General features: G+C 37.2%; 1 protein-coding gene across 1 annotated transcript in view; it reads left to right on the top strand.

Moving 5' to 3' along the window:
* Window positions 1-25876, top strand: part of LOC150090222 (uncharacterized) — a 536661-nt gene that overhangs the window by 437291 nt on the left and 73494 nt on the right. Inside the window, exons 11-12 of the mRNA XM_090390210.1 lie at window positions 5078-5185; window positions 10316-10345. Of these exons, the coding sequence (XP_090246336.1) occupies window positions 5078-5185; window positions 10316-10345 (138 nt within the window). The remainder of the gene's footprint in view (window positions 1-5077; window positions 5186-10315; window positions 10346-25876) is intronic.

Here is a 25876-nt window from a genome sequence, read left to right as displayed (position 1 = left end):
AATCATCCAATAAATCCACAAAAGCCTTGCTAGTGCGCGAGTGGCCAATCCACAAGTTCCAGTCAATATCTGGAAAGTTAAAATCCCCTCTGACAGGACATTCTGATTTACTGGCCCATTGGTGCCTCCGTAGCCAGGTGGGAAGGAGCAGCAGTGCGTAGCACATACTTCTTGATTAGACCGGGGTTCGAGCCCGTCACCACCAAATACGGAGGATGCAGAAAGGTCAGGGAATGACCACCGCATATCCCGGAGCAATATGGTCTTAGTTGCTAATGCTCCTAAAAACCAAATAACAAACAAACAAACAACTGGCCCATTCTATGTCTCTACACAATTATTCACTGTATTGATCAGAGTCATTAGGCCTATAACACACTCCTACTCTCATTTTCCCTTTCTGAGTGTTTGTCACACCAAACTGACTCAACATTGCACTGTCCACCCATGTCAACTGGATGCATTCCCTTAGATTTTATGTGTTTCTTAACTAACAGCGTAACCCCTCCTTCATTCTTGCCCTGTCTATCCTTTCTGTACACATTGTACTCCCCAAATTCCAATTCTACACTGCTTATATCTGTTTGACACCATGTCTCTGATATCCCAACCATATCTGCCTTTGATATCTTGATCAGCACTTCAAATTCATCAAATTCCGTTATATAGAGAATATCTTTTTTATTGGAAATTATATAATGAAAACGAATCTACATTTATTTTTAATGTATTTTATTTCAAAAACATATTTATTTAAATTACATTTACACAATTTTTTCCGGTAAGTATTACAAATTTAAAAGAATCAATAAATTTTGTTTGTACAGTACAATTAAAAAATTTCTGATTCTCAAAGAAAATCTCACATTTATTCAGTGCATTAAAAACATTATCAGGAACATTTTCACAAAACTGTAGACCCATCAAGCCGTTTTAAAAGCGTGAATCATTTTTTTGCAGGATGACTTTTCTGTGGGTTGTTCTGATGCATCTTCAGCCTCATCGTTAATTTCTTCATGATCATGGTAGCATCTAACACTGTTCAGCAGTATTTCATCTTCATTTCATTGTTCTGTTGTAGCCAGATGTTGATCTACATAAACACAACCATCCAGTGTTATATGATTTTCGATGTTTCCAGACAATTCTAATAATGTCCAAAAGTTTTTTAGTTGTGAAAGCGGCAATTCATCTTGTTTGTCCGGTTGTCATATGACTTCTGTATTCAATACAAATCCTGCTTTTGAAAAACAATTTTGAATAGTATATTCATTGACATTGTTTGTCCAAACTTTTGACAGTTCAGAGATGCAATTTCTAAGGTTAGTTGTAACTTCCAAGTTTCTATTTTTTTGTAATGCCTCAACAATCTTCATTAATATTCTCTTTTGATTATGAAATTTAAAATTTCTAATAATGTTTTGGTCCATTGGCTGAAGTTTTGACGTTATGTTCGGTGGTAAAACAATAAATTCACACATTTTAAGTTTGGCAGAAATACTGGCAGGATGTGTGCCAGACAGTTGTCAGTAATCAACACAATTTTTTTTTTTTGTTATACGCTTATCTAGTTTTAACATCCATTCTTCGAAAATATCACTTGTCATCCATACTTTTTTTTTTTTTTTATTAAAGGTGTAGTCAACTTCCAATGATTTTGTGCCTCTAAAACATCTTGGGTTTTTTGATTATCTGATGACTAAAAGTCTTAATTTTTCACTTCCTGTCATATTGGCTCCAACTAGCACAGTGATTTTTTCTTTGCTTTGTTTTCTGCCAAAACATTTATCATCCTTAAAAGCAAGTGTTCTATTAGATAAATATTAAAAGAATAAACCCATTTGTCAGCATTAAAAATGTCCCTAGGTTCATATTCTTTCAAAATCTTCTTTTACGGTGTTGTGCCTCCAACTGTTGCAATCTTCTTCACTTATATCAACACTTTCTCCACAAATAACCTTTTCCACAATTCTGTTTCACTTCTTAAATTTATCTAACCACCCAGTGCTTGCATTAAATTCTGTATGTCCAAGGGACTGTGCAAATTTCAGAGCTTGTTGCTTAATTATTGGGCCTGATATCGGTATATTCTTTTCACGTATCATTTGCACCCATTTTAGATTAACACCTTTGTATACACACAGCTTAATTTGCTTCTTGTCTGCTCCTCCTTCAATTGCATTTAAAATTGGTTATTGATTTTTTTAAAATAATAGATAAACTGCTTGAAGGTATGCTATATTTCTCCACAATATCTTTTTTCTTAAAATCCTGGTCAATATCATGAAGAATCTTAACTTTATCATTAATACTTAAACACTTTCTCTTCAACATTGTTTCTGCAACGGTAAAAATTAATCGGCAGTGAGCTACAGCGACAGGCTGTAGCTCACTGCCGATACATACACCATGTATCCACTGCAAACTTCCCTTCACTGGCCAAATAGTGAATTGTTAGTACCGTCTACCCAATGACATCAGCTTGTCAATCCAATGGTATCACGTGACCTTTCCTATCAATCACTTTGAAGAAATATGAGACTTTGTGAATTCCTTTTATTCAGCTTTCATTCATGTATACCTGAAAGAAAATTTTTGGTTAATGTATGCTGTATGTTACTTTTCAGCAAAAAAAAAGGAAAAAAAAAAAAAAAAGCATAGCCTATGTGATTGGTGGCAAATCGTTCCAAAAGAATGAAATTTAAAAAAAAAAATTCATGAAAATCATCTACTGGGAGTCCAGTTAGATACAAAAATTATCATATAATGATTGACAGGAAGGTCACGTGGTATGGTTGAGGTGAGAAGAGAATGTCACTCAAACGTTACTAAAAACAGAGTATCAAAGCATTCTATATATTGACACCGCAGAGCTCTAAAGGTTTACCCACAGAGAATTTCGTTTTCCCCTTAGCCAACATCAATTTACAAATCGTACCCTACTTATTGCAAAGTTTATGATCACTTTTAAGAAAACCCATTTGGTTTTATAACTGTAACAAAAATGAAACAAAGGCCCTCCTATGGGCATCAGTGGCCACAAGTGTTCACTAAAAGGATGGTTAATTCCAGATGCTAATTGAGCGATTTTGGAGGGAAGGAGGTTGTATTATATTTGAGCGACTGTGTAGCAGTAAATGCTTGAAAATCTTTAAAAATACTTATGCTAAGTTTTTAAAAAAATTCATTATAGAAAGGCTAATACTTCACTATATGGGGTTAATTTTACATGTAATTTTGTTTCAAAGTGCAATGTTTTGCAAAGAAATTTGTAATATAGAGAAATTCGTTAAATAGAAGTTCCACTGTAATTTAAAAACAGCTATCTAAGACCATTGTAGTCACCTTTACGAGTGCAAAATCCCTCCCCTCAACCCTTGAGAGTAATTACATCTTTACATAAATCCCAAGGCGCCTTCGTAGCCAGGTGCGAAGGAGCAGCAGTGCGTAGCACACGCTTCTTAATTAGACCAGGGTTCGAGCCCGTCACTACCGAATACGGAGGATGTGGAAAGTTCGGGGAATGACGACCGCATATCCCGAAGCAATATGGCCTTAGTTGCTAATGCTCCTAAAAACCAAATAACAACAACAACAGCATGTCAATGCACTGTGCATTGTGTTCATTGCAACCTAGTAGTTCTTTTATCTGTAGATTCTTAATGCATGAAGAGCCACTGGTGATAATCACGTCAAGCATGATAGCTTCTCTCATTGACTGTCTAACATGCTGGTGTTGAAAAGTCTTCCAGAAAAGCCTCGTTATTGTGTGAGTGACCAACCCACAAATTCTAGTCAATATCTGAAAAGTTAAACCCCCCATTATAAGATATTTTAATTACTGGCTTTCTCTGTTTGTCTGTATAGCTGTTACTCATCACAGTCTTTTGGCCTGTATGTTACAAGCCAAATGACTATTAACATTTTGTCTTCCCAGCACCTCATGCTGTACATCAAACCGAACTGAGTCAACATTAAACTGGCTACCCATGTCAACTGGGTGCATAGTTATTGTATGTATGCGGATAAAGAAAGTTGACTGATTATTAGGAAATAATTGAGACTAATGAGCTCTTGCAGTTCTAACTATTTCCTATTCAGCAATCAAAGTTCTTTCAAAGTAAAGTGAAAATTATTATTTAATGATAGAAGTAGAAATGAACATTCCTGCATTAAATTATTCATTAATGATTAGGAACGTTGAAGATTTAGGTAATAGCAAGTAAGAAGCAGTTTTCCATCTTATTACATAGCTTACTAAGATTTTCATATGTGCTAATTATTTAATATTTATGTTAATTAAGACTATGGCTATAATTATAGGAGTACTGGTTGATATATGCAAAATGATATCTCTTTAGGATGCCATATCATTTCACTATTACCATAAATTGTACTGAGTAGTCCATATTTGCAGCCTCTAACATTTTGATAGTTTCTTGCACAGCACCAAGCATAATCCAAATTTTAGTGGCATTTGCACAAGCAACTGTACCACCTATGTTACATTACCAAGATTAATAATTTATAGATAACACCTATTATTTTCTCTCTAGTTGATAATATTAAAAACTTAAAAACCATTAAGAATTTTTTAAGTTATATTCATAATGTTAAACAACTTAATATATATAGTAAAGTAAAGCTAAAGAGAGAGACTTTTCCACAGCCACACATGGTAATTCACAAAGAGGAAAATACTTTATTAATTTTAATGGTTGGCTTGGGCTGCTCTCTAGGAGAAGATAGTTAAGCACCTTCTAACAGAAGACTACATTTTGTCAATCCAAAAATTTTGAACAAAGGTATAACAAAGTAAAGCATTAAAATATGACATAAAATGTAATTACATATATGTAACCATTCACAAGTTCCTAACTAATTAATTAATTACCCATACTTGGCTGTGTTCCCTGAAGGGTATTCACTGTACGCACTGCATTGGGAAAGGAATTACTCTGAAATTTAATAATGTATAGAATACATTTAATTCTAATATCATATACGGGTGTGTGTTTGTGTACAATGTATATATATATATCAACATATATATGTTGTTTTCTTTTTTCCACTCTAGTTGGGACTGTCAAGTTATCAGGGAATGTCATCCCTTTTTGCCCGTGCAGGAACAGGTACATCAACACCATTTGTACCTCCTGGTCATCTTGCAGGATTGCAACCTAAAGTGAGTTAAATATTTTTATTTCCTTGAAATTTTCTAATAGATTTTAAAATCCATAGGAATATTGCAATTTCATTTTAAAAAAAAATGCTTGACACTTTGAAGGAGTAAAAAATTAGGCACTATTAATTCAAATCATTGTTCATGATCATACCATTTTTAAATGTGTACAAATTTTAAATATTCATGACATTACTTCTTATTAGTGTTAATTGTTTAAATATTTAAATTAACTTAATGTACAAATACTCTTTATATCAGAAACAATTGCAATGTAGTTGAACCTCCTGAATTTGGCAACTTTGAGATCCCATTGTTGCCAGATATCATAGTCAAAAAAAAGTCCATGAAAAATATTCATCTCTACACTGAAACTTATTCTATATAGTACTGTAGGACTGTAACTTTTTTTTTTTTTTTTTTGTTCTTTCCATATACAGCACAAAGAAGAGGAGAAATCTAAAATAAAAGTAAAACAAAAATTATTATATTATAAATTATATCCCCTTCCAAAATGTACCATTTCATTCACAGTGTTTAGTATGGAAAAGCGAAGAAGTTAAATATCCCACAGTTGCTTTACTGAAGCCCCAATATTGCACATCTTTGACACACACAACCCTTTCCACAATAGATCCTGTTGAAAGGGTATGATTCTCTGGGAAACTTAATTTTCTTTTAGGAAACATATGGGCCAAGGATGGAAATGGGTTTTCAGAGCAATATGGGCACTTTTTTGTTTACACAGTTCTAGGATAATAGACCCAACTCCCAATGTCATCAGCAGTGATGCTGCTTGGATTTTTCTTTGGGTGAGGAGCGGGGTGGGAGTGGAATGAGGATCGGAGCTGGTACTTAACCCAAAGATAATTACTTATCTTTTTTTTTTTTTTTTTTTTGGTTTCGATCGCATCTCTTGAGATGGAATGTATGAAGCCTGGTGGCATGTATATCTTAATTTAATTTGTACATGTCTTAATAAGTCATGTTTCTCACAAGGGGAATTTGCTTCTGTAATAACTGATTTATGTATTTTTTTTATTTTTCATACTACTGGGCCAATGCTAATATTTTGGATTCTAAAACTGCAAACATTTCTGATTTATATATATAATACTGGTTATTAATGTCTTGCAGGCATGTGAGACCCCATAGTACCATAGTGCAAAGAATAACCACAAAACAGTGTATTTACGAGCACTAGAAGGAAAGTGCTGATCATGTATTAGCTTTCCACAGTATAGTAACTGGAACATTAATGAAGACTGAACAGTTTGATAAGAAGCAGGCCACTGCAATGTAAATTATAAAAATGAATGCATTTTAAACTTTAAGATGCAGTAACCTAAGTAATACTGACTGGAAGGCAAATGATTTTATGATAACTGTATTCTAGGGATCATAAAATTATAACAGTGATATTACAAAAGAAATTGAACCAAATAGTACAGTATAAAGCCCAAAAGAAAACTTATACATTATTATTTACCAAACTAACTAAATTAAGAAATTTTCATTAAAATGGATTTTTTGCAGTTATTTATATGAAGATACAGAATACTAAACAGAAGCTCAGCCAAACTTTTTTTCCAGATATATAAAATAACTTTTTTTGGTGAGAAAAGTTCAGTTTATATTTATATTTATGAGTTTTACATGGCTTTCTATGCCAATATGAATCTTTCACAATTGTAAGTTACATTAAAAAAATGCTTTTTCATCAGACTTAGTTATTTAAGTTGCATAAAAGCAGTAATGAAAGTTCTTGTTTGTAACTACCAAATTTAGTAGAGTTTGATTGCCATACAGGATGACACATACTACTCAAACTTTCAGATTGAAAGTAGGAAACATGTTGCTTGTACAGAATTACCAGTGGTCATCCATAATTTATGGCTGTCAGTAAAACTACTTGAGCTGGATAGTGTATATATTCAGAGAGTATATAAAAAGAGTATTTTTTAGGGCCTCTGGACCTTGAGATTGCTGGTTTTGGACTTTTCTAGTTTTTGGATAAAATATTTAACCTAGCGTGAAATGTCAAAATTCAAGCAAGCATGAATTTTGACATTTCATGCAAGTAGAAAGAATACATCAACAGTGCAGAGATCTACTTTCTGATAATTTTTCTACATGATTAACTTATTTTTATTAACTACATTATTTTATTCTCATTTATTCTTTTATCTCTTAGGCCATTGATAAAAATTTGGAAAAAAGAAACTTGACACCATGAAGTTACCAAAGTGATCACCTAAAATTTCTCCAGTAATATTCCATTTTAATAAAATAAAATAATCCATAAGATGTTTTGTACAGTTTATTAGGAATAAAAGTAAAGGCTTCAGATCCTCCCACCCAACCCCTCACATGATTGATGCCACACACTTTGCCTCTGCTTTGGTGTCCACGGGAAAGTTTTCCAACTATCAGAACAACTTCAATTACCTTGAAATCAATGCAAAGAAAAAAAATACCTTTTAAGAAAGGAAATATTATGTGTTTTATTTAAAATGTGGAGTCTGGATAATAATCTTTTGGCATATAATGCAGATGTCAGTTTATCTGGTAAACCTGAGATGGGATGAAATTGGAAATGAAGAACATAATTCTGTTCTCAATAGCTGTGTTAGATACCTTTAATAAAGTACGCAGTATGTAATTAGAAAGGCAATAGTAATGAATATGGATGTAATAAACACTGCGGAAAAAACTTTCCTACATGTTTATTATGGAGCCTTCGAGATGCAGGTTTTTTTATTTATGGGGCAATGCAAATGATATGGCCCAGAGGTGCTATTCTCCCTTACTTTAGAAAGCAGTAAAAATTAATATCAGTAAAGATTACTTTTCAAATAAATTAAATGTATAGAATGGCAACTCTTAACTTGCATCTCTTGCAAGTTAGAGTTGCCAGTCGCTGAGTTGGTAGTTCAAAAATATGAACCAAAACTCTGCTAACAACAATTTTTAATGACCAGCAAGAAACAAGTACAGATTACATCATGAGCATTATACAGGTTAATAGTTGACCAGGCACCTTAGAGAGGACCAGATTGAGGTTTATAAGGCTCTGAGAGGGGTTAGTAAAATGGACAACAGTGAAATTTTCACTGTTATAAAGAATTACAGAATTGGGGGTCACAAGTAATTATAGACCTGTTAGTTTAACTTCTGTTCCAGGAAAATTAATGGAGGCACTGGTTAAAGAAGCACTGCAGGATCATCTTGACAAGACTTCAGTTATAGTTTGGACACAGCATGGTTTTGTTAAGGGAAAGTCTTGCCTGACAAATTTGATTGGATACTATGATGTGGTCACAAAGGAACTGGATGCAGGGAATAACTTAGATATCATATATTTGGATCTTAGAAAGGCTTTTGATACTGTTACACATAGAAGACTGCTGCACAAATTGGAACAGTGTGGCATTGGAGGCAAATTGCTGCTAAAGAAAAATGAATGGTTGAGTGGGAGAAGACAGAGAGTGGTAATCAATGGACACTGCTCGTCGTGGACTAATGTTATTAATGGAGTCCCTCAGAGTTCAGTGATGGGTCCATTGTTGTTTTCTGTATTTATAAATGATATTGATGATGGTATATCAAGCTTAATGTCCAAAGTTTGCAGATGATACAAAGGTTGGCAGTGTTGTCAAGGACACTACTGACAGTATACGGTGCTGCAACAGGATCTATAAAAGTTGAGCAGTTGGGCTGAAAGGTAGAAAATGAAGTTTAACATTGACAAATGTAAAGTACTACATTAGGAAAGCAGTAACCCCAGAGTGACGAATCAACCCTGTGGTAATATACTGACAGTGGTAGAGAACGAAAAGGAGCTGGGGTAATTGTGCAGGCAGATATGAAGTTTTCTGAGCAGTGCAGAAAAGAGTAGCTCATAGTGTCTTGTCAATGAGATACAGGAATTTTTCTGGCAGGGATAAGGAGGTGATTATCCCCTTGTATAAGGCAATGGTCAGGCCACACCTTGAGTACTACAGGTCTGGAGGCCTCATATTAAGAAGGATGTAGAGCTGTTGGAATGAGTACAGAGAAGGGCAACAAGATTAGTGAATGGAACAAAGGGTTGCTCTTACGAAGAAAGGCTTAAATTTTGCAAATTAGTGTCTGGAGACTAGGCACCTGCGAGATGATCTGATTGAGGTGCATAAAGCCTTGAATGGTTTGAGCATGCTCAATGCTGACAGGATTCTTCCTCTTGCTCAGAATAATCACCTGAGAGGTCATAAATTCAAATTGAGGAAGATAGATGTGCGGAAGTTTGCCTTTAGACAGCGGATAATTGGTTGGTGGAACAGACTTCTATCTTTGTTGTGGAAGTTGATAGCCTAAATAAATTTAAGGCTGAGCTGGACAGGTATTTGGAACGAACGGAGGGGTAAAATGGGAGCGGTTTTTTTTTTTTTTTTTGGCTGATGCTGCATAAGCTTGCTTTCTTGCACCATATGCCTATACTAATGCTAATTTCAAATAATAGGGGGAAAAGTCTAGTTTTTTTTTTTTTTTTCTTTTAGCCAGGGTTGTTGATTACTGGAACAAGTTGCTTCTTACAGTCTGAAGAAAGTCATAGGTCATTGAATAGTTACCTATGTAACGAGGGAAGTGCATAATTTGTATTTTTATCATCTACTTCTTTTTTTTTCTTTTTTCTTTTTGGGACAGTGCAACAAAAGCCTGTGGCTTCCTTGCACTGTATGACTTGTACTAATTTCTTTCTCCTCTACTTTTTTTTTACATACTGTGTAGGTATAGACATAGTATTCAATTTTACAAAAATAAAATAAATAAATAAATAAATTTAGTAATTGTGAACTTTGCTTGGTGGTCAGTAGACTTTCTATTGTGATTAAACCTATCATGTTTACGTATGCAGTTAAAAGTGCTAAAAGCATTAAATATCATTTTACTTTACTTTAATATCAAATTCAGAGAATCAATTCTTCAGTACTTTTCAGAGAATGGTCTAGTTTTGGGAAAAAAAAAATAAAGAATAATATACTACATAGTTTTGTTTCTTTCTTATGTATATTTTTTTGCCATTGCTAATATCCCAAGAAATGTAATAAATCATATTTTGTTTTAAGTTTTTGTTTAATTCTTTTTTCACAGGTGAGCACCAATGTGAAGAATAAGCATGTTGTGAGTATTTTTTATCCACCTTGTCTTATATCTAATTGTTATTTTATTTTTATTTTATTATTTTTTTTTTCATATCTGTTAGAAAATTTGAGTGTAAGCGTTTTTCATTGACAGGTTTTTGAAATGACTTTAACCTGAATTTGACCTGAAATGATATTAACCTGAGTTTCCTTTTTTTCTTTGTAGCCAACTTACTGTGTTACTATTGTAACTTTACTGTAAGCCTCTGTGAAGAGATATAATTGATATTTTTTCGGAAATATTTTATCCTCCAAAACAGCATTTTCCAACACATGCACATGTAGTACCTACATGGTTATGAAATGGCATGTAGAAAAAAATGAAGAGCATTTATCCTGTTACAAAAAGCTTTAAGGATTAACACCATCTTAATGTGGCTCTATAAAAAAATTACTGTTCCATCCAGTAGTGGAATACTTATACATAGCTGCTAACTCCCCATGTTTAATATGGAGAAGCTATTGTTTTTTAAAAATACAGTTTTTTCTGTCTTGTTTTTTTTAAAACTGTTAGAATCTGAATTTTTTAAAAATAATTGCAGTTTTTTGCTTATTTTTGTAAATTAATTGGCTATCATGTGTGCTATTCTACATTTCATGATAGGAATGCTGGATAATAGTATTGTTTGTAATGTGTGACAGTTTCATTGTATTTATGTAGAGCAAAGCTAATTAACACATCTTTAATAAAGATGCCAAAGAAATACAAAGTAAAATTTCAGAAGACATGCAAGATTTTCACATTGTAAAATCTGAAAAAGGTAACACATTTGCCTTTGGTACTATATGTAGATGTTATTTTCAGCTTAGAGTGGGAGACGTTAGGAAAATCTGCAGTTCATAGAAAGAAATGTAAAATTAGATGTATCATTTTGTAGTGATGATTATGTCATGTTTCATATTTTACATTTTAAACTCAGACCATTTTCATTCTCTCCTTAAAGTGGAATAGGTGATTCTAGTGAAGTCAGATTTATTAAATTTATCTTCAAAAAAGAAAAAAAAGATTGATTCAGGACCTGAAAACAATGAGAAAAGTTGTTGTTTGAACTTTAAACAAGCTAGATAAATAAATGTATGCTGTGCATTACATTTCAAGTACATTAGCAAATAGTAATTATTTGTGATAGTTTATAACAAAAAAACAAATACACACACAAGCAAAAAGCAACAACTTTTATGCACAAACTGAAAACAATTTGTTTCTGTGAATCCACTGTATTGTCATCTGCTATATCATTTCTCCAACCAGTGGATGGCAACAAACAGTATCCAGTGCTTCAGCTCAAATATATGGTATATGGATAGCCTAGATTTTTTTTTTTTTATGTAAACCCCAAACACGAGACGTATTAGAACCTATAGTACTTAGTACCGTGCTTGGGTTGGAGGTTGAGAAGACAAAAGAAGATATTTCTGTAGACTTTAATGTTCAGGAAAATACGTATGAAGGAAGGTTGTTCCAGAAAATAGCAGTTGAATGAATAAACGAGGAAGATGAAAAGTTGGTTCTGTGAGTTTGAAGTTGGACAGTAAATGGATGGTGGCTGGTGGCGGCATGTGTTCAGACTGTTTTGAAAGAGACAGCGGGAATTATAGAAGCCAATTCAGAAAAACAGTGCCCATGGAAGTATCTGTAGAAGAGGCATGCAGCGGAAACAGTACGTCTATGAGACAGTAAGTGGAGAGACTCTGTTAGAGAGGAGTCATTAATTAACCAAACCACCCTCTTCTGAATGGAATCTAGAAGCCTGAGAGAAGTTTTAGCATTAGCATTAGTAGAGGCATATGATGCAAGAAAGCAAGCTTATTCAGCATCAGCCAAAAAAAAAATAACACACACACACCACTCCCATTTCACCCCTCCGTTCGTTCGAAATACCTGTCCAGTTGAGCTTTAAATTTGTTTAGGCTATCAACTTCAACAACAAGTGATGGAAGTCGGTTCCACCAACCAACCACCCACTGGCCAAAGGCACTGCCCCTAGATATGGGAACAACATTCCATGGTAGTGCGGATTTCCGATTTGTACAGAGTGAGCAGCTGTTTGGAAGAAAAGTAATGCCGAGAGCGAAAGAGAAAACCAAGTTTTTTAGATGCAGGGGAAGCAATATTTGTAATGTGCTTGTGCCAAGAGAGATTAGAAGTCAGGGTAATTCCCAAAAGAGATATATCATTTTGCCTAGAAATCGGAGTGTCACTAAAGATAAGCAGAGGAGTAGAAGAATCCTTTTTGTGAGATATAAGACAAGACTCAGTTTTAGAACGGATGAAATCAACTAAGTTGCCTTTGCCCCAATGGAGAATTACAGAAGATCGGCATTTAAGGAATTGCAGCAGATTTTCAAGAAGTTGAAGCTGATTGTGCAGGGCAAGGTTTCTCAAAATGGAAAGTAGAATGCAATGTGCTATCATCGGCTAAACTATGGATAGGATTTCCAGTCAGTGGAAGAAGGTCATTAATATACAAGAGGTAAAGAGTGATGGAAAGAACTGAACCTTGGGGAACACTGGCATCAGTGGAGAGAGAAGTTAGAAGACAGAGAGCCATCTACCATCACCCTCAGTGAGCAATCAGAGAGAAAACTGGATAACCAATTACTAAAAACAGTTGGAAAACCATAAGATGGAAGCTTGTTTAGAAGACCTTTATGCCAAAACACAATCAAAAACCTTTGAGATGTCAAGAGCAACTACTTGTGTTTCACCGAACCTTTCCATTGAATTAGTCCATAAATGGGTAACATAAGCCAGAATATCACTAGTGGATCGACACTGACGGAATCCATACTGGCGATCGTTGATCAGACGGAAGGTTTCTAGGTACTTTAAGAGTTGGTGGTTAATTGATTTCTCCATTACTTTAGAAAGAGTAGAAGTAGTTGCAATGGGACGATAATTGGATGGGAGGGATTTGTCACCCTTTTTAGGAACTGGCTGGATATGAGAAAATTTCCAAGCAGAAGGAAAAACACCTTTGGAATAAGAAAGTGAAAAAAGGCAGCAAAGAATAGGAGTAAGTTCAGGAGCACATTTTTTTAGAACAAGTGGAGAGATACCATCGGGAGAGATACCTTCCTTTCTTAGCATCAAGATTCATCAAAATCCTTCTGACATCCTGTTGAAGACCACAGGAGGCTGTTGTTGTTGTTATTTGGTTTTTAGGAGCATTAGCAACTAAGGCCATATTGCTCCGGGAATATGCGGTGGTCATTCCTTGACCTTTCCGCATCCTCTGTATTTGGTTGTGTCCTTGGTCGGATTACTGTTTCAAAACTTCTGATGTCAATGTTTGCTCAGATCGTGTCAGTGAAATTATTCTTGCAGGAATGGAATCCTTTATCCCACACTCCACTTTAAAATCTCGTCCTTTATCTAAACCTTGGTTTTCCAATAAATGTGCTAAGGCTGTTCAAGAGAAGAATGTTGCATATCGTAATTGGCTTGTTTCTAATTCATCAGCTTCATTTTCTGCCAACACCAAAGTTCGCAACAATTGTAAAGCAGTTATTAATCAGTCCAAACTAGAGTTTGAACAGGCTAAGAGTAGAAAACTTGCTTCTTGCCCTAATGGTAGCCAAGCATTCTGGTCTCTTGCCAAAGCTATTGGCCACAACTTTTGCCCATCTCTGCTCCCACCTCTGTCCAAACCAGATGTTTCTGTTGTCACTTCAGCCAAGGATAAAGCTGACCTGCTAGCATCCCATTTTTCTTCCAGCTCATGTATTAATGATCTAGGTAAAATACCTCCCACCATTCCCAACACGCTCCATTCAATGACTCCTGTGGTCTTCCGTCAAAAGGATATCAGAAGAATTTTGATGAATCTTGATGCTAAGAAAGCTCCAGGTCCTGATGCTATTTCTCCACTTGTTCTCAAAACCTGTGCTCCTGAACTTACATCTATTCTTTGCCGCCTTTTTTCACTTTCTTATTCCAAAGGTGTTTTTCCTTCTGCTTGGAAATTTTCTCATATCCAGCGAGTTCCTAAAAAGGGTGACAAATCCCTCCCATACAATTATCGTCCCATTCCAATTACTTCTACTCTTTCTAAAGTAATGGAGAAATCAATTAACCGCCAACTCTTAAACTACCTTGAAACCTTCCGTCTGATCAACGATCACCAGTATGGATTCTGTCAGTGTCGATCCACTGGTGATATTCTGGTTTATGTTACCCATTTATGGACTAATTCAATGGAAAGGTTCGGTGAAACACAAGTAGTTGCTCTTGACATCTCAAAGGCTTTTGATCGTGTTTGGCATAAAGGTCTTCTAAACAAGCTTCCATCTTATGGTTTGGCAACTGTTTTTAGTAATTGGTTATCCAGTTTTCTCTCTGATTGCTCACTGAGGATGATGGTAGATGGCTCTCTGTCTTCTAACTTTTCCACTAATGCTGGTGTCTCTCAAGGTTCAGTTCTTTCCCCTAGTCTTTTCCTCTTGTATATTAATCACCTTTTTCCATTGACTGGAAATCCTATCCATAATTTTGTCGGTGATAGCACATTGCATTCCACTTTCCATTTTGAGAAACCTTGCCCTGCTCAATCAGCTTCAAGTTTTCCGCTACCAATTCCTTAAATGCTGATCTCCAGGTAATTCTCCAGTGGGGCAAAGACAACTTATTGATTTCAAACCTGCTAAAACTCAGTCTTGTCTTATATCTCGCAAAAAGGATTCTTCTGCTCCTATGCTTATTTTTAGTGACACTCCAATTTCTAGGCAAAATGATATATCTCTTTTGGGGATTACCCTGACTTCTAATCTCTCTTGGCACAAGCACATTACAAATATTGCTTCCTCTGCATCTAAAAAACTTGGTTTTCTCTTTCACTCTCGGCATTATTACTTTTCTTCCAAACAGCTGCTCACTCTGTATAAATCGCAAATCCGCCCTGCCATGGAATATTGTTCCCACATGTGGGGTGGTGCCCCCAAAACCTCTATCAGGCTTCTTGATTCCATTCAGAAGAGGGCAGTTAGGTTAATTAATGATTCATCTCTAACTCGCTTTCTCATAGACGTACTGTTCCTGCTGCATGCCTCTTCTACAGATACTTCCATGGGCTCTGTTCTTCTGAATTGGCTTCTATAATTCCCGCTCTCTCTTTCAACACAGTCCGAACACGTGCCGCCACCAGCCAACATCCATTTACTGTCCAACTTCAAACCCACGGAACCAACTTTTCATCTTCCACATTTATTCATTCAACTGCCGTTTTCTGGAACAACCTTCCTTCATACGTATTTCCTGAAAATTACAATCTACAGAAGTTCAAGTCCAATGCCAACAAATATCTTCTTTCGTCTTCTCAACTTCCAACCCAAGCACAGTACTAAGTACTATAGGTTCTAATACCTCTCGTGTTTGGGGTTCGCATAAAAAAAAAAATAAATAAATAAAAAATAACGTGGCCTCGACAATGCTCCCCGCATACACACTACTCGGACTCCCTCCAGTCACTATCTGGCAGAGCAGAGGTAGCAAGATTATACACTAGCTGATCCGGAAGCCTCCTAGAGAGTTACCAATAGGTTCGGTCCGGTGTACTAACTAGCAGCCGGCCTACGAACACCATTTTAGAGCTGTACCCTCGAAATGTAAGGAATATTGGATCTTGCCATGATGTTCATCATAAGCTCAAAAGTCATCAGTCATACTGCATTATGGCAGCGATAGGGAAGGGTTGACCGGAACTTAGCTCTAGAGACTAAACATGGGTTCCACCACTTCAAGCTTCCTATAAGCAAAGTGGTGGTATTGCACCGGTTGATGAGAGTCACCTACCACCTTGTATTGCGTGGTAACATAGAGGGGCGGCATTCCTCCATGTGGTGTGGGCGCCACACCTCAACCGACCCCTGCTTACGTTGGTTCACACCTGGGTGGTCACCCACCATGTACTTGTGCATGAGGTTATACCCAGGATTACTAACAGTCCCACCATCGTGAAGGTGCAAGCAGAGGATTTGGCTGTTACAGACTGTCCGGACTTCGCCGAAATTGGGTCCACTTGACTTGAGTGCCACCCAAATATCAGTTCCATCAGCGTTTTAGACTCCCAGGTTGCAAGTACAGCTTGTCTGGCATATAGTAGTAGTAGTAGTAGTAGTAGTAGTAGTAGTAGTGGCACATGATGCAAGAAAGCAAGTGTAGGAGCTTATGCAGCATCAGCCAAAAAAAAAAAAAAAAAATCACACCATTCCCTCCAAATGCCTGTCCAGTTCCTCCTTAAATTTATTTAACCTATCAACTTCTACAACGACAGATGGAAGTTTGTTCCAGCAATTAACCACCCGCTGGCTAAAGGCAAATTTCCGCACATCTATTCTACATCTGTCCTTTCTTAATTTGAACTTATGTCCCCGTAGGTTGGTAATCTGAACAAGTGGAAGGATCCCATCAGAATTCAGCGTGCTCAACCCATTCAAGGCCTTATAGACCTCAATCAGATCACCGCGCAGGTGCCTAGTCTCCAGCCACTGCAATTTGCAGAACTTAAGCCTCTCTTGGTAAGAGGATCCCTTCATTCCCCTCACCAATCGTGTTGCTCTTCTCTGTACACGCTCAAGCAAATCTACATCCTTCCTAAAATGAGGCCTCCAGACCTGTACGCAGTACTCAAGGCGTGGCCTGACCATTGCCTTATACAGAGGGATAATCACCTCCTTTTCCCTGCTAGCAAAATTCCTATATATCATTGACAAAACCCCATGACCTGCCCTGGCAGCCTGTCTGCATTGCTCAGAAAACTTCATATCTGACTGCACAATTACTCCCAGGTCTTTTTCATTTTCTACCACCTTAAGTGTAGTACCACACAGTTGGTACGTTTCTCTGGGGTTACTTCTACCCATATGCAGTACTTTGCATTTGTCAAGGTTGAACTTCAGTTGCCACTTCTTAGTCCATCTGCCCAAATTATCTAGATCCTGTTGCAGTAGCACACTGCCATTACTGTCATTAACAACCCTGCCAACCTTTGTGTCATCTGCAAACTTCGACATTAAGCCTGATATACCTTCATCAATATCATTGATAAATACACAAAACAACAGTGAACCCAACACCGAACCCTGTGGGACTCCACTAATAACATTAGTCCACGAAGAGCAGCACCCATTGATTACCACCCTCTGTCTTCTCCCACTTAACCATCCTTTTATCCATTGTAGCAACTTACCCTTAATACCATTCTGCTCCAATTTGTACAGTAGTCTTCCATGCGCAACAGTGTCAAAAGCTTTCCTGAAATCCAAGTATATGATATCAAAATTATTTTTTGCATCCAGTTCCTTTGTGACCACATCATAATAACCAATCAAATTTGTCAGACAAGACTTTCCCTTAACAAACCCATGCTGTGTTTGAATTATTGCTGCAGTCTTGTCTAGATGATCCTGCAATGCATCTTTAACCAGCGACTCCATTATTTTACCCGGAACAGAAGTTAAACTAAGTGGTCTGTAATTACTCGTGTCACCCTTCGATCCACCTTTGTGAATTGGGGACACATTTGCACATCTCCAGTCCGTGGGAACCTCCCCTGAGTCCAAGGATGCTCTCATAATTATGGCTAAGGGTTTGCTTAGTTGCTTTGCCGCCTCCTTTAAAATAACTGGATAGATCCCATCCACCCCAGGTGCCTTTCTTATGTTTAACTTCAACAATTTCTCCTCCACTTTGCTCTCAGTTATTACAAAATCATTAAGCACACTGCTACAATTTCATAACCTTCTTCCATTTTCAAATTGTAATAATTCCTCACGTGTGAATGTAGATGCAAAATACTCATTCAGTTTGTTTGCTATCTGAGCAGGATCATCAACAGTCGAACCATCGATGTCAAGTGGACCAATCATATTCATCCCCCCCTTCCTTTTAGAGTTTATATAAGTAAAGAAATCCTTGCTGTTTTTCTTAGCATCTTTTGCCAAAGATTTCTCGTAATCTGCCTTCGCCTGCTGAACCTCCTTTGTGACCTGATTACAGACTAGCTTATATCTGCCACAGGCTTCTGCGTCACCTGATAATTTATATGCATCCCATGCATTTTTCTTCTCTGTCACGAGTCTCATTAGTTCATTTGATAACCATTTAGGCCTAAACCTTGAACTATTTCTTAATCGGTATATAAAGTCTAGTAGCTTCCACGATTAATTCTTTGAATGCTTCCCACTTAGAATTTACTGTTTGTAACAGTAAATATCTGAGAGAATGTCTGTGAAAACCTCAAGGACCAAAGATAGATAGATGTATATATGATAAAAAAATAATAATAATAATTTCCAGATTCCTGTTGGTCCAATTTTAATGAAATTTGGGAAAGTTTGACAAATTGCTCTAACAGAACAAAATATCAAATTTCATGAAAATCCAGCCACAGTGAGTCAAGTTATTATATGTGGACAAAGAAATAATAATTGCCAGATTTCTGTTGGTCTGATTTTAATGAAATTGGAGCTGGCTTGAAAAATCTTTTAAAAAGCTGAAATATAAAATTTCATGAAAATCCATCCACTGAGAGCCAGGTTATTACATTAGATGGACATGGTGACCGCAATAGGTGCATTATGCATATATGCTAATGTGCCTAAATATGGCTATGGAGTTGTTCAATAAAAAATTCATAAAAAGTAATAAGTAAGAAGAAGCACAGACATATACCCAGTAAAATGTTTATTCATACTAGGTTTATGTTTGCTTATTCTTATTGATTTTTTAAAATGTTTTTTACCATTGAAAATCCATGGCCATTTTTTAAAATTCCCACAGCTATAAAAATCAAGCTTATACAACATCAGTAAAAAAAACCCTACAATTCACCCATCTGTATTCTTCAAGAATTTCGCTAGTTCTTCCTTGAATTTATTCACCTCATCCCATTAACTTCCACAAAAATAGATGGAAGTCTGCTCCAAAAAGTCAGCCACCTGCTGGCTGAAGGCAGACTTTCACACATCTATCTTGCAACCATCCTTCCTCAACTTAAAATTTATGCCCCCTCATGTTAGTCTCAGAAAGTGGAAGAGTGCCATTAACATTCACCTTACTCAATCCACACAAGGCTTTAAATACCTCAGTCAGATTTCCCTGCAGGTGCCTAGTCCTGAGATGCTGCAGTTTTCAGAACTGAAGCCTTTCTAAGTAAGAGCACTCTTTTGTTCCCTTCACTAGTCTGGTTTCCCTTCTCTGCACCCATTCCAGCAGATCTACATCGTTCCTAAAGTGAGGCCTCCAAATTATTATAAAGTACACAAGATGTGGCATAGCTATGGCCTTAAACAAAGGGATAATCACCTCCTTATCCCCGCTAGCAAAGTTTATGTATATCATTGACATGACCCTGTGAGCTGTCCTTGCAGCCTGTCTGCACAGCTCAGAAAACTTCATATCTGACTGCGCAATTATCTCCAGATCTTTTTCATTCTACACTAACCTTGAGTGTAGTACCACACAATTGGTATGTTACTGTGGAGGTTATAGCTACCTAAATGCAGTAATTTGCATTTGTCAGTGTTAATCTTTAATTGCCATTTCTCAGCCCACCTGCCTAATTTTTCCAGAGCCTGTTTTCAGTAGCATGCTGTCACTACTGTCATTAACCACCTGCCAACCTTTAAGCCTGATATGCCTTCATCAATATCATTAATAAATATTAAAAACAACAATGGGCCCAGCACTGAACCCTGGGGGAACTTCACTAATAACATTAGTCCATGAAGAGCAGTGCCCATTGATAACCACTCCCTGTCTTCTTCCATTTAACCATTCCTTTGTCACTTAACCATTCCTTTGTAGCCCAGTGGTCATGAACGAGAGTGCATAGCACACATTCTTTGAATAGACCAGGGTTCAAGCCCCTGAGGCACCTCCATATCCAGGTGGGTAGGAGCAGCAGTGCATAGCACACGCTTCTTGATTAGACCGGGGTTCGAGCCCGTGACCACCAGATACGGAGGATGCGGAAAGCTCAGCGAATGACCACCACATATTCCTGGAGCAATATGGCCTTAGTTGCTAATGCTCCTAAAAAAAAACCAAATAACAACATAACAATCAAGCCCCCGACTGCTAAATGTGGCCGATCTACCACCCGCACTGGACCAGCATGGCAGATTATGGTCCATTTCCCTCAACATGAATTGTTGAGGAGGCTTCTGTCCTGCAGTGGGTTGATAATGGCTGCAGTTTACCTTTTTTATCTATAGCAGTAACTTGCCATAAATGCCACATTGCTCCAGTTTGTACAGCAGTGTTTTATGTACAACAGTATCAAAAGCCTTCCTGAAATCCAAGTATGTGATGTCAAAATTATTTTTTGCATCCAGTTCCTTGGTCACTGCATCATAGTAACCTCCCAAATTGGTTAGACAAGACTGCCTCTTAACAGAGCCATGCTGTGATTGCAGTATAATTGCATGCCTGTCCAGATGGTCCTGCATTACCTCTTGCACCAGTGATTCCGTTATTTTCCCCTGGAACAGACGTTAAGCTGACAGGTCTGTACTCACATTGCCTTTTGATTCCCCTTTATGAATTGGGGATACATTTGCATATCTCCAGTTCATAGGGATCCCTCCTCTGAATCCACGGATGATCTCGTAATTATGGCTAAGGGTTTACTTACCTCCTTTGTTGCATCCCTTAATATAATTGGACAGATTTCATTCACCCCAGATGCCTTTTTTATGTCCATCTTCAACAATTTCTCCTCTGCTTTCCTTTCAGTTATCACAAAGTCATTTAGCTTCTTGTTAAAGTTTGATAAACTTTTGGCCTCCCCCCCCCCTTCCCTAAAGAATTCTTTATGCTTGTATGCAGATGCAAAATACCTGTTCAGTTTGTCTGCAATCTGAGCAGGGTCATCAGCAGTTAACCTGTGAAACACCAAGTGTCCCAATGTGATTCAACCCCTTCCGCTTACTGTTAATATAAGCATAGAAGTCTTTGTTTTTTTCTTTGAATTCTTTGCCAGAGACTTCTCATTATCTGCCTTAGCTTGCCTAACCTCCTTTGTGACTTGATTACAGACTAATTTATATCTACCATAGGCTTCATATCACCCGATAATTTATATGCATTCCATGCAGTTTTCTTCTCTGCCATGTGTCTCAGTAGTTCATCTGACATCCATTTAGGTCTAAGCCTTGAACAGTATTTTTTCAGTGTTATGAAAAGCCTAGTAGCTTCATTACTTTCCATTTAGAATTTGCTTTTGGTAATATCATCAGTTGGTCCAACTGCACAGAATTTAAAAACTGTCTCGGACCACTGTAGTTGCCCTTACAAAAGAAAAAGCCTTTCCCTTTACCTTTGATAGTAGTTATGCCTTTAATTAAATTCTTCATTAGTACACTGTGATCAATGCCACCCAGAAATTGTGCATGTTTATATAAATATAAATTTTTCTCAAAATTTGAGAAAATAATGCCACACTGCATTTTGTGTACAATTCCTGTATACCAAAGGTTCCCAAACTTTCTCGGTTCACGGTGCCCTTAGTGTCTCAGCAATTTTTTCACGGTGCCCCTAGGCCAAAAGAAATACCTAACAGTTCCGTTTATTAAGTAGTTGGGTCCAAACAGCTTAAGTAATGTTGAAACTGCGAACTACTTCGAGCTAGTAGTTTGCGTGGTGTCCAACAGATGTTGAGTATTGCTGTGTATTTCTTTGAAAATTTATTGAGTATTCCCTTGAAAATTTAAAATATCTCGCGGCACCCTGAGGCACTGCGGTGCACAGGTTGGTAACTGCTATTGTATACCATTGACAGAACCTCACGGGCTGTCCTATCAGCCTGCCTAGGCTGTAAAGTTAACTCTAGGTCTTTTTTGTTCTTAACAGTGTTTAACATTTTGCACTGTTAAATTTAAATTGCCACTTTTTATCCCATCTCCCTAATTTATCCAGGTCTCGCCGGAGTAGCATATCTCAATTACTGTCATTAACCACTCTTCCCAGCCTTAACATCATCAACGTAGACGTTAAACTTAACATATCAAAAGTCAGTATTGTTAATAAATATTAAAAACATTAAGTGCCCTAACATCGAAATCTTAGAGAACCTCCCCATCAATACATTAGTCAGTGAAGAGTGGTGGCCACTGTCTTCTGCCACTGTCTTCTGCCACTCAACCATCCCTTTATCCACAGCAGTGACTTAGCTTTAGCACCACACTTCTCAAGTTTTTACAGCAATTTTTTGTACTGAACAGTATCAATAGCTTTATTAAAATGTATGTATATGATGTAAAAATTGTTCTTTGTATCCAGTTCATTTTGTGGCTACCTCATAGTAGCTAATTAGATTGGTTAGAAAAGATCTCCCTTAACAAATCCATACTGTGATTGCCATATCGCTGCATTATTTCTTTAACCATTAATGCCATTATTTTTATTGAAATAGTAGTCATGCTTACAGATATGTAATTACTCACTTTGCCCTTTGACAACCCCTTCATGAGAAGAGATTTTTGCACATTTTCAGTATATAGGAACCTTCCCTCTAACCCAAGAATATTCTCATATTTATGGCTGAAGTTTTGATTACCTCTTTTACTGAACTTTATGAATATAATTGAATAGATTCCATCAGTCCCAAGTGCCTTATTATGTTTAGTTCAGCAATTTCATTTCTTTTTTTTTACAGTTATCATAAAATTATTTTCCTCCCAGTTATACACTCAGTGATCACTGAATTATGGCCATCCCATGCATAATAGTAATAGTGGCATGTCATGCAAGAAAGCAAGCATATGAGCTTATGTAGCATCAGCCAAAAAAAAAAAAAAAAATTAACATAACCATTCCCTCTAAATACTGTATTTGTCCAGTTCCTCTTTGAATTTATTTAACCTATCAATTTCCACAACGACAGATGGAAGTTTGTTCCAGCAATTAACCACCCGCTGGTTAAAGGCAAATTTCCGCACATCTATTCCACAACTGTCTTTCCTCAATTTGAATTTATGCCCCCTTAGGTTTGTAATCTGAGCAAGTGGAAGAATCCCATCAGAATTCAGTGTGCTCAACCCATTCAAGGCCTTATACACCTCAATCAGATCACCTCGAAGGTCCTAGTCTCCAGCCGTTGCAATTTGCAGAACTTAAGCCTCTCTTCGTAAGAGGATCCCATCATTCCCCTCACCAATCTTGTTGCCCTTCTCTGTACACGCTCAAGCAAATCTAAATCCTTCCTAAAATGAGGCCTCCAGACCTGTACGCAGTACTCAAGGCGTGGCCTAACCATTGCCTTATACAGAGGGACAATCACCTCCTTTTCCCTTCTAGAAAAATTCCTGTAATCATTGACAAAACCCCATGACCCGCTCTTGCAGTCAGTCTGCATTGCTCAGAAAACTTCATATCTGACTGCACAATTAATCCCAGGTCTTTTTCATTTTCTACCACCTTAAGTGTAGTACCGCACAGTTGGTACATTCCTCTGGGGTTACTTCTACTCATATGCAGTACTTTGCATTTGTCAATGTTAAATTTCAGTTGCCACTTCTCAGTTGCCACTTTTCAGTTGCCACTTCTAGCACACTGCCGTTACTGTCATTAACAACCCTATCAACCTTCGTATCATCTGCGAACTTCAAAACTAAGCCTATACCTTCATCAATATCACTGATAAATATACAAAACAACAGTGGGCCCATCACCGAACCCTGTGGGACTCCACTAATAACATTAGTCTACGAAGAGCAGTGTCCATTGATTACCACTCTCTGTCTTCTCCCACTCAACCACCGTTTTATCCATTGTTGCAACTTACCCTTAATACCATTCTGCTCCAATTTGTACAGTAGTCTTCCATACGCAACAGTGTCAAAAGCTTTCCTGAAATCCAAGTATATGATATCAAAATTATTTTTTGCAACCAGCTCCTTTGTAACCACATCATAGTATCCAATCAAATTTGTCAAACAAGACTTTCCCTTAACAAACCCATGCTGTGTCTGAATTATTGCTGCAGTCTTGTCTAGATGATCCTGCAGTGCATCTTTAATAGTGACTCCATTATTTTACCCGGAATGGAAGTTAAACTAACTGGTCTGTAATTACTCGTGTCACCCTTCGATTTCCCTTTGTGAATTGGGGGATACCTTTGCACACCTCCAGTCCGTGGGGACCTTCCCTGAGTCCAAGGATGCTCTCGTAATTATGGCTAAGGGTTTGCTTAGTTCCTTTGCTACCTCCTTTAATACAACTGGATAGATCACATCCATCCCAGGTGCCTTTCTTATGTTTAACTTCAACAATTTCTCCTCCACTTTGCTCTCAGTTATTACAAAATCGTTAAGCACCCTGCTACAATTTGATAACCTTCTGGCATTTTCCTTCCTTAATAACTCCTCATGTGTGAATGTAGATGCAAAATACTCATTCAGTTTGTTTGCTATCTGAGCAGGATCATCAACAGTTGAACCATCGATATCAAGTGGACCAATCTGATTCATTCCCTTGCTTTTAGAGTTTATATAAGTAAAGAAATCCTTGCTGTTTTTCTTAGCATCCTTTGCCAAAGATTTCTCGTAATCTGCCTTCGCTTGCCTAATCTCCTTTGTGACTTGATTACAGACTAGCTTATATCTGGGTGTCTCCATTGCCAGGTGGGCAGGAGCAGCAGTGCGTAGCACGCGCTTCTTGATTAGACCGGGGTTCGATCCCGTATACACCAAATACGGAGGATGCGGAAAGGTCAGCAAATGACCACCACGTATCCCCGGAGCAATATGGCCTTAGTTGCTAATGCTCCTAAAAACCAAATAACAAACAAACAAACAGCTTATATCTGCCATAGGCTTCTGTGTCATCTGATAATTTATATGCATCCCATGCATTTTTCTTCTATCCCACAAGTCTCATTTGACAACCATTTAGGCCTAAACTTTGAACAATATTTCTTAATAGGTATAATGGACAATTCCGCATAGGCTCGCAGTATATAAAGCTAAAGAGCTTCATACACTAGTATAGTGGTAATTTGCATCTGGTTGTGTAAGCCAGAGTGATAAATTAGCAGTAATGGGACGTAGTAAAGATATTGTGGAGTTTCAAAAGTGAATAACTGTATGAGCTTGTGTGCTTCCATGTCGGAAATAGCACATCTTATCAGTTGCTCATGGCTTACTATGGTTAAGGTGTACACAGGATAGTGACAAACAACCACCTGTCGACAGAACTGTAAAGGATTATGCCAAGTGGATGTTCATGGTGAGCGAAGGGTGTAGCATGTTGTGTGGGCTCAACAACAGGTCACTGTACAGTAGTTGACATCACAATACAATATGGGGAATGCAAAAACAACTTGCTGCACATTCAGATGTATGGGTTTCCACATATCACAGTCCAAGAGATACCATCTCTTCACCACTGATTATCATCAATGGCAAACATTGTGGTGTCAACAACATACAGGGTGGACTCTGGAGTTCTGGAAACTCCAGTGTCCAACTGGAATGAAATGAGTCCGAATACCTGGTGCAACATGTCCACAGA

This window comes from Mastigoproctus giganteus, chromosome 2, assembly GCF_048544385.1.
Source record: "Mastigoproctus giganteus isolate SK-2022 chromosome 2, ASM4854438v1, whole genome shotgun sequence".
Taxonomy (NCBI): Eukaryota; Metazoa; Arthropoda; class Arachnida; order Uropygi; family Thelyphonidae; genus Mastigoproctus; species Mastigoproctus giganteus.
This window is presented reverse-complemented; position numbering and strand designations above follow the sequence as displayed.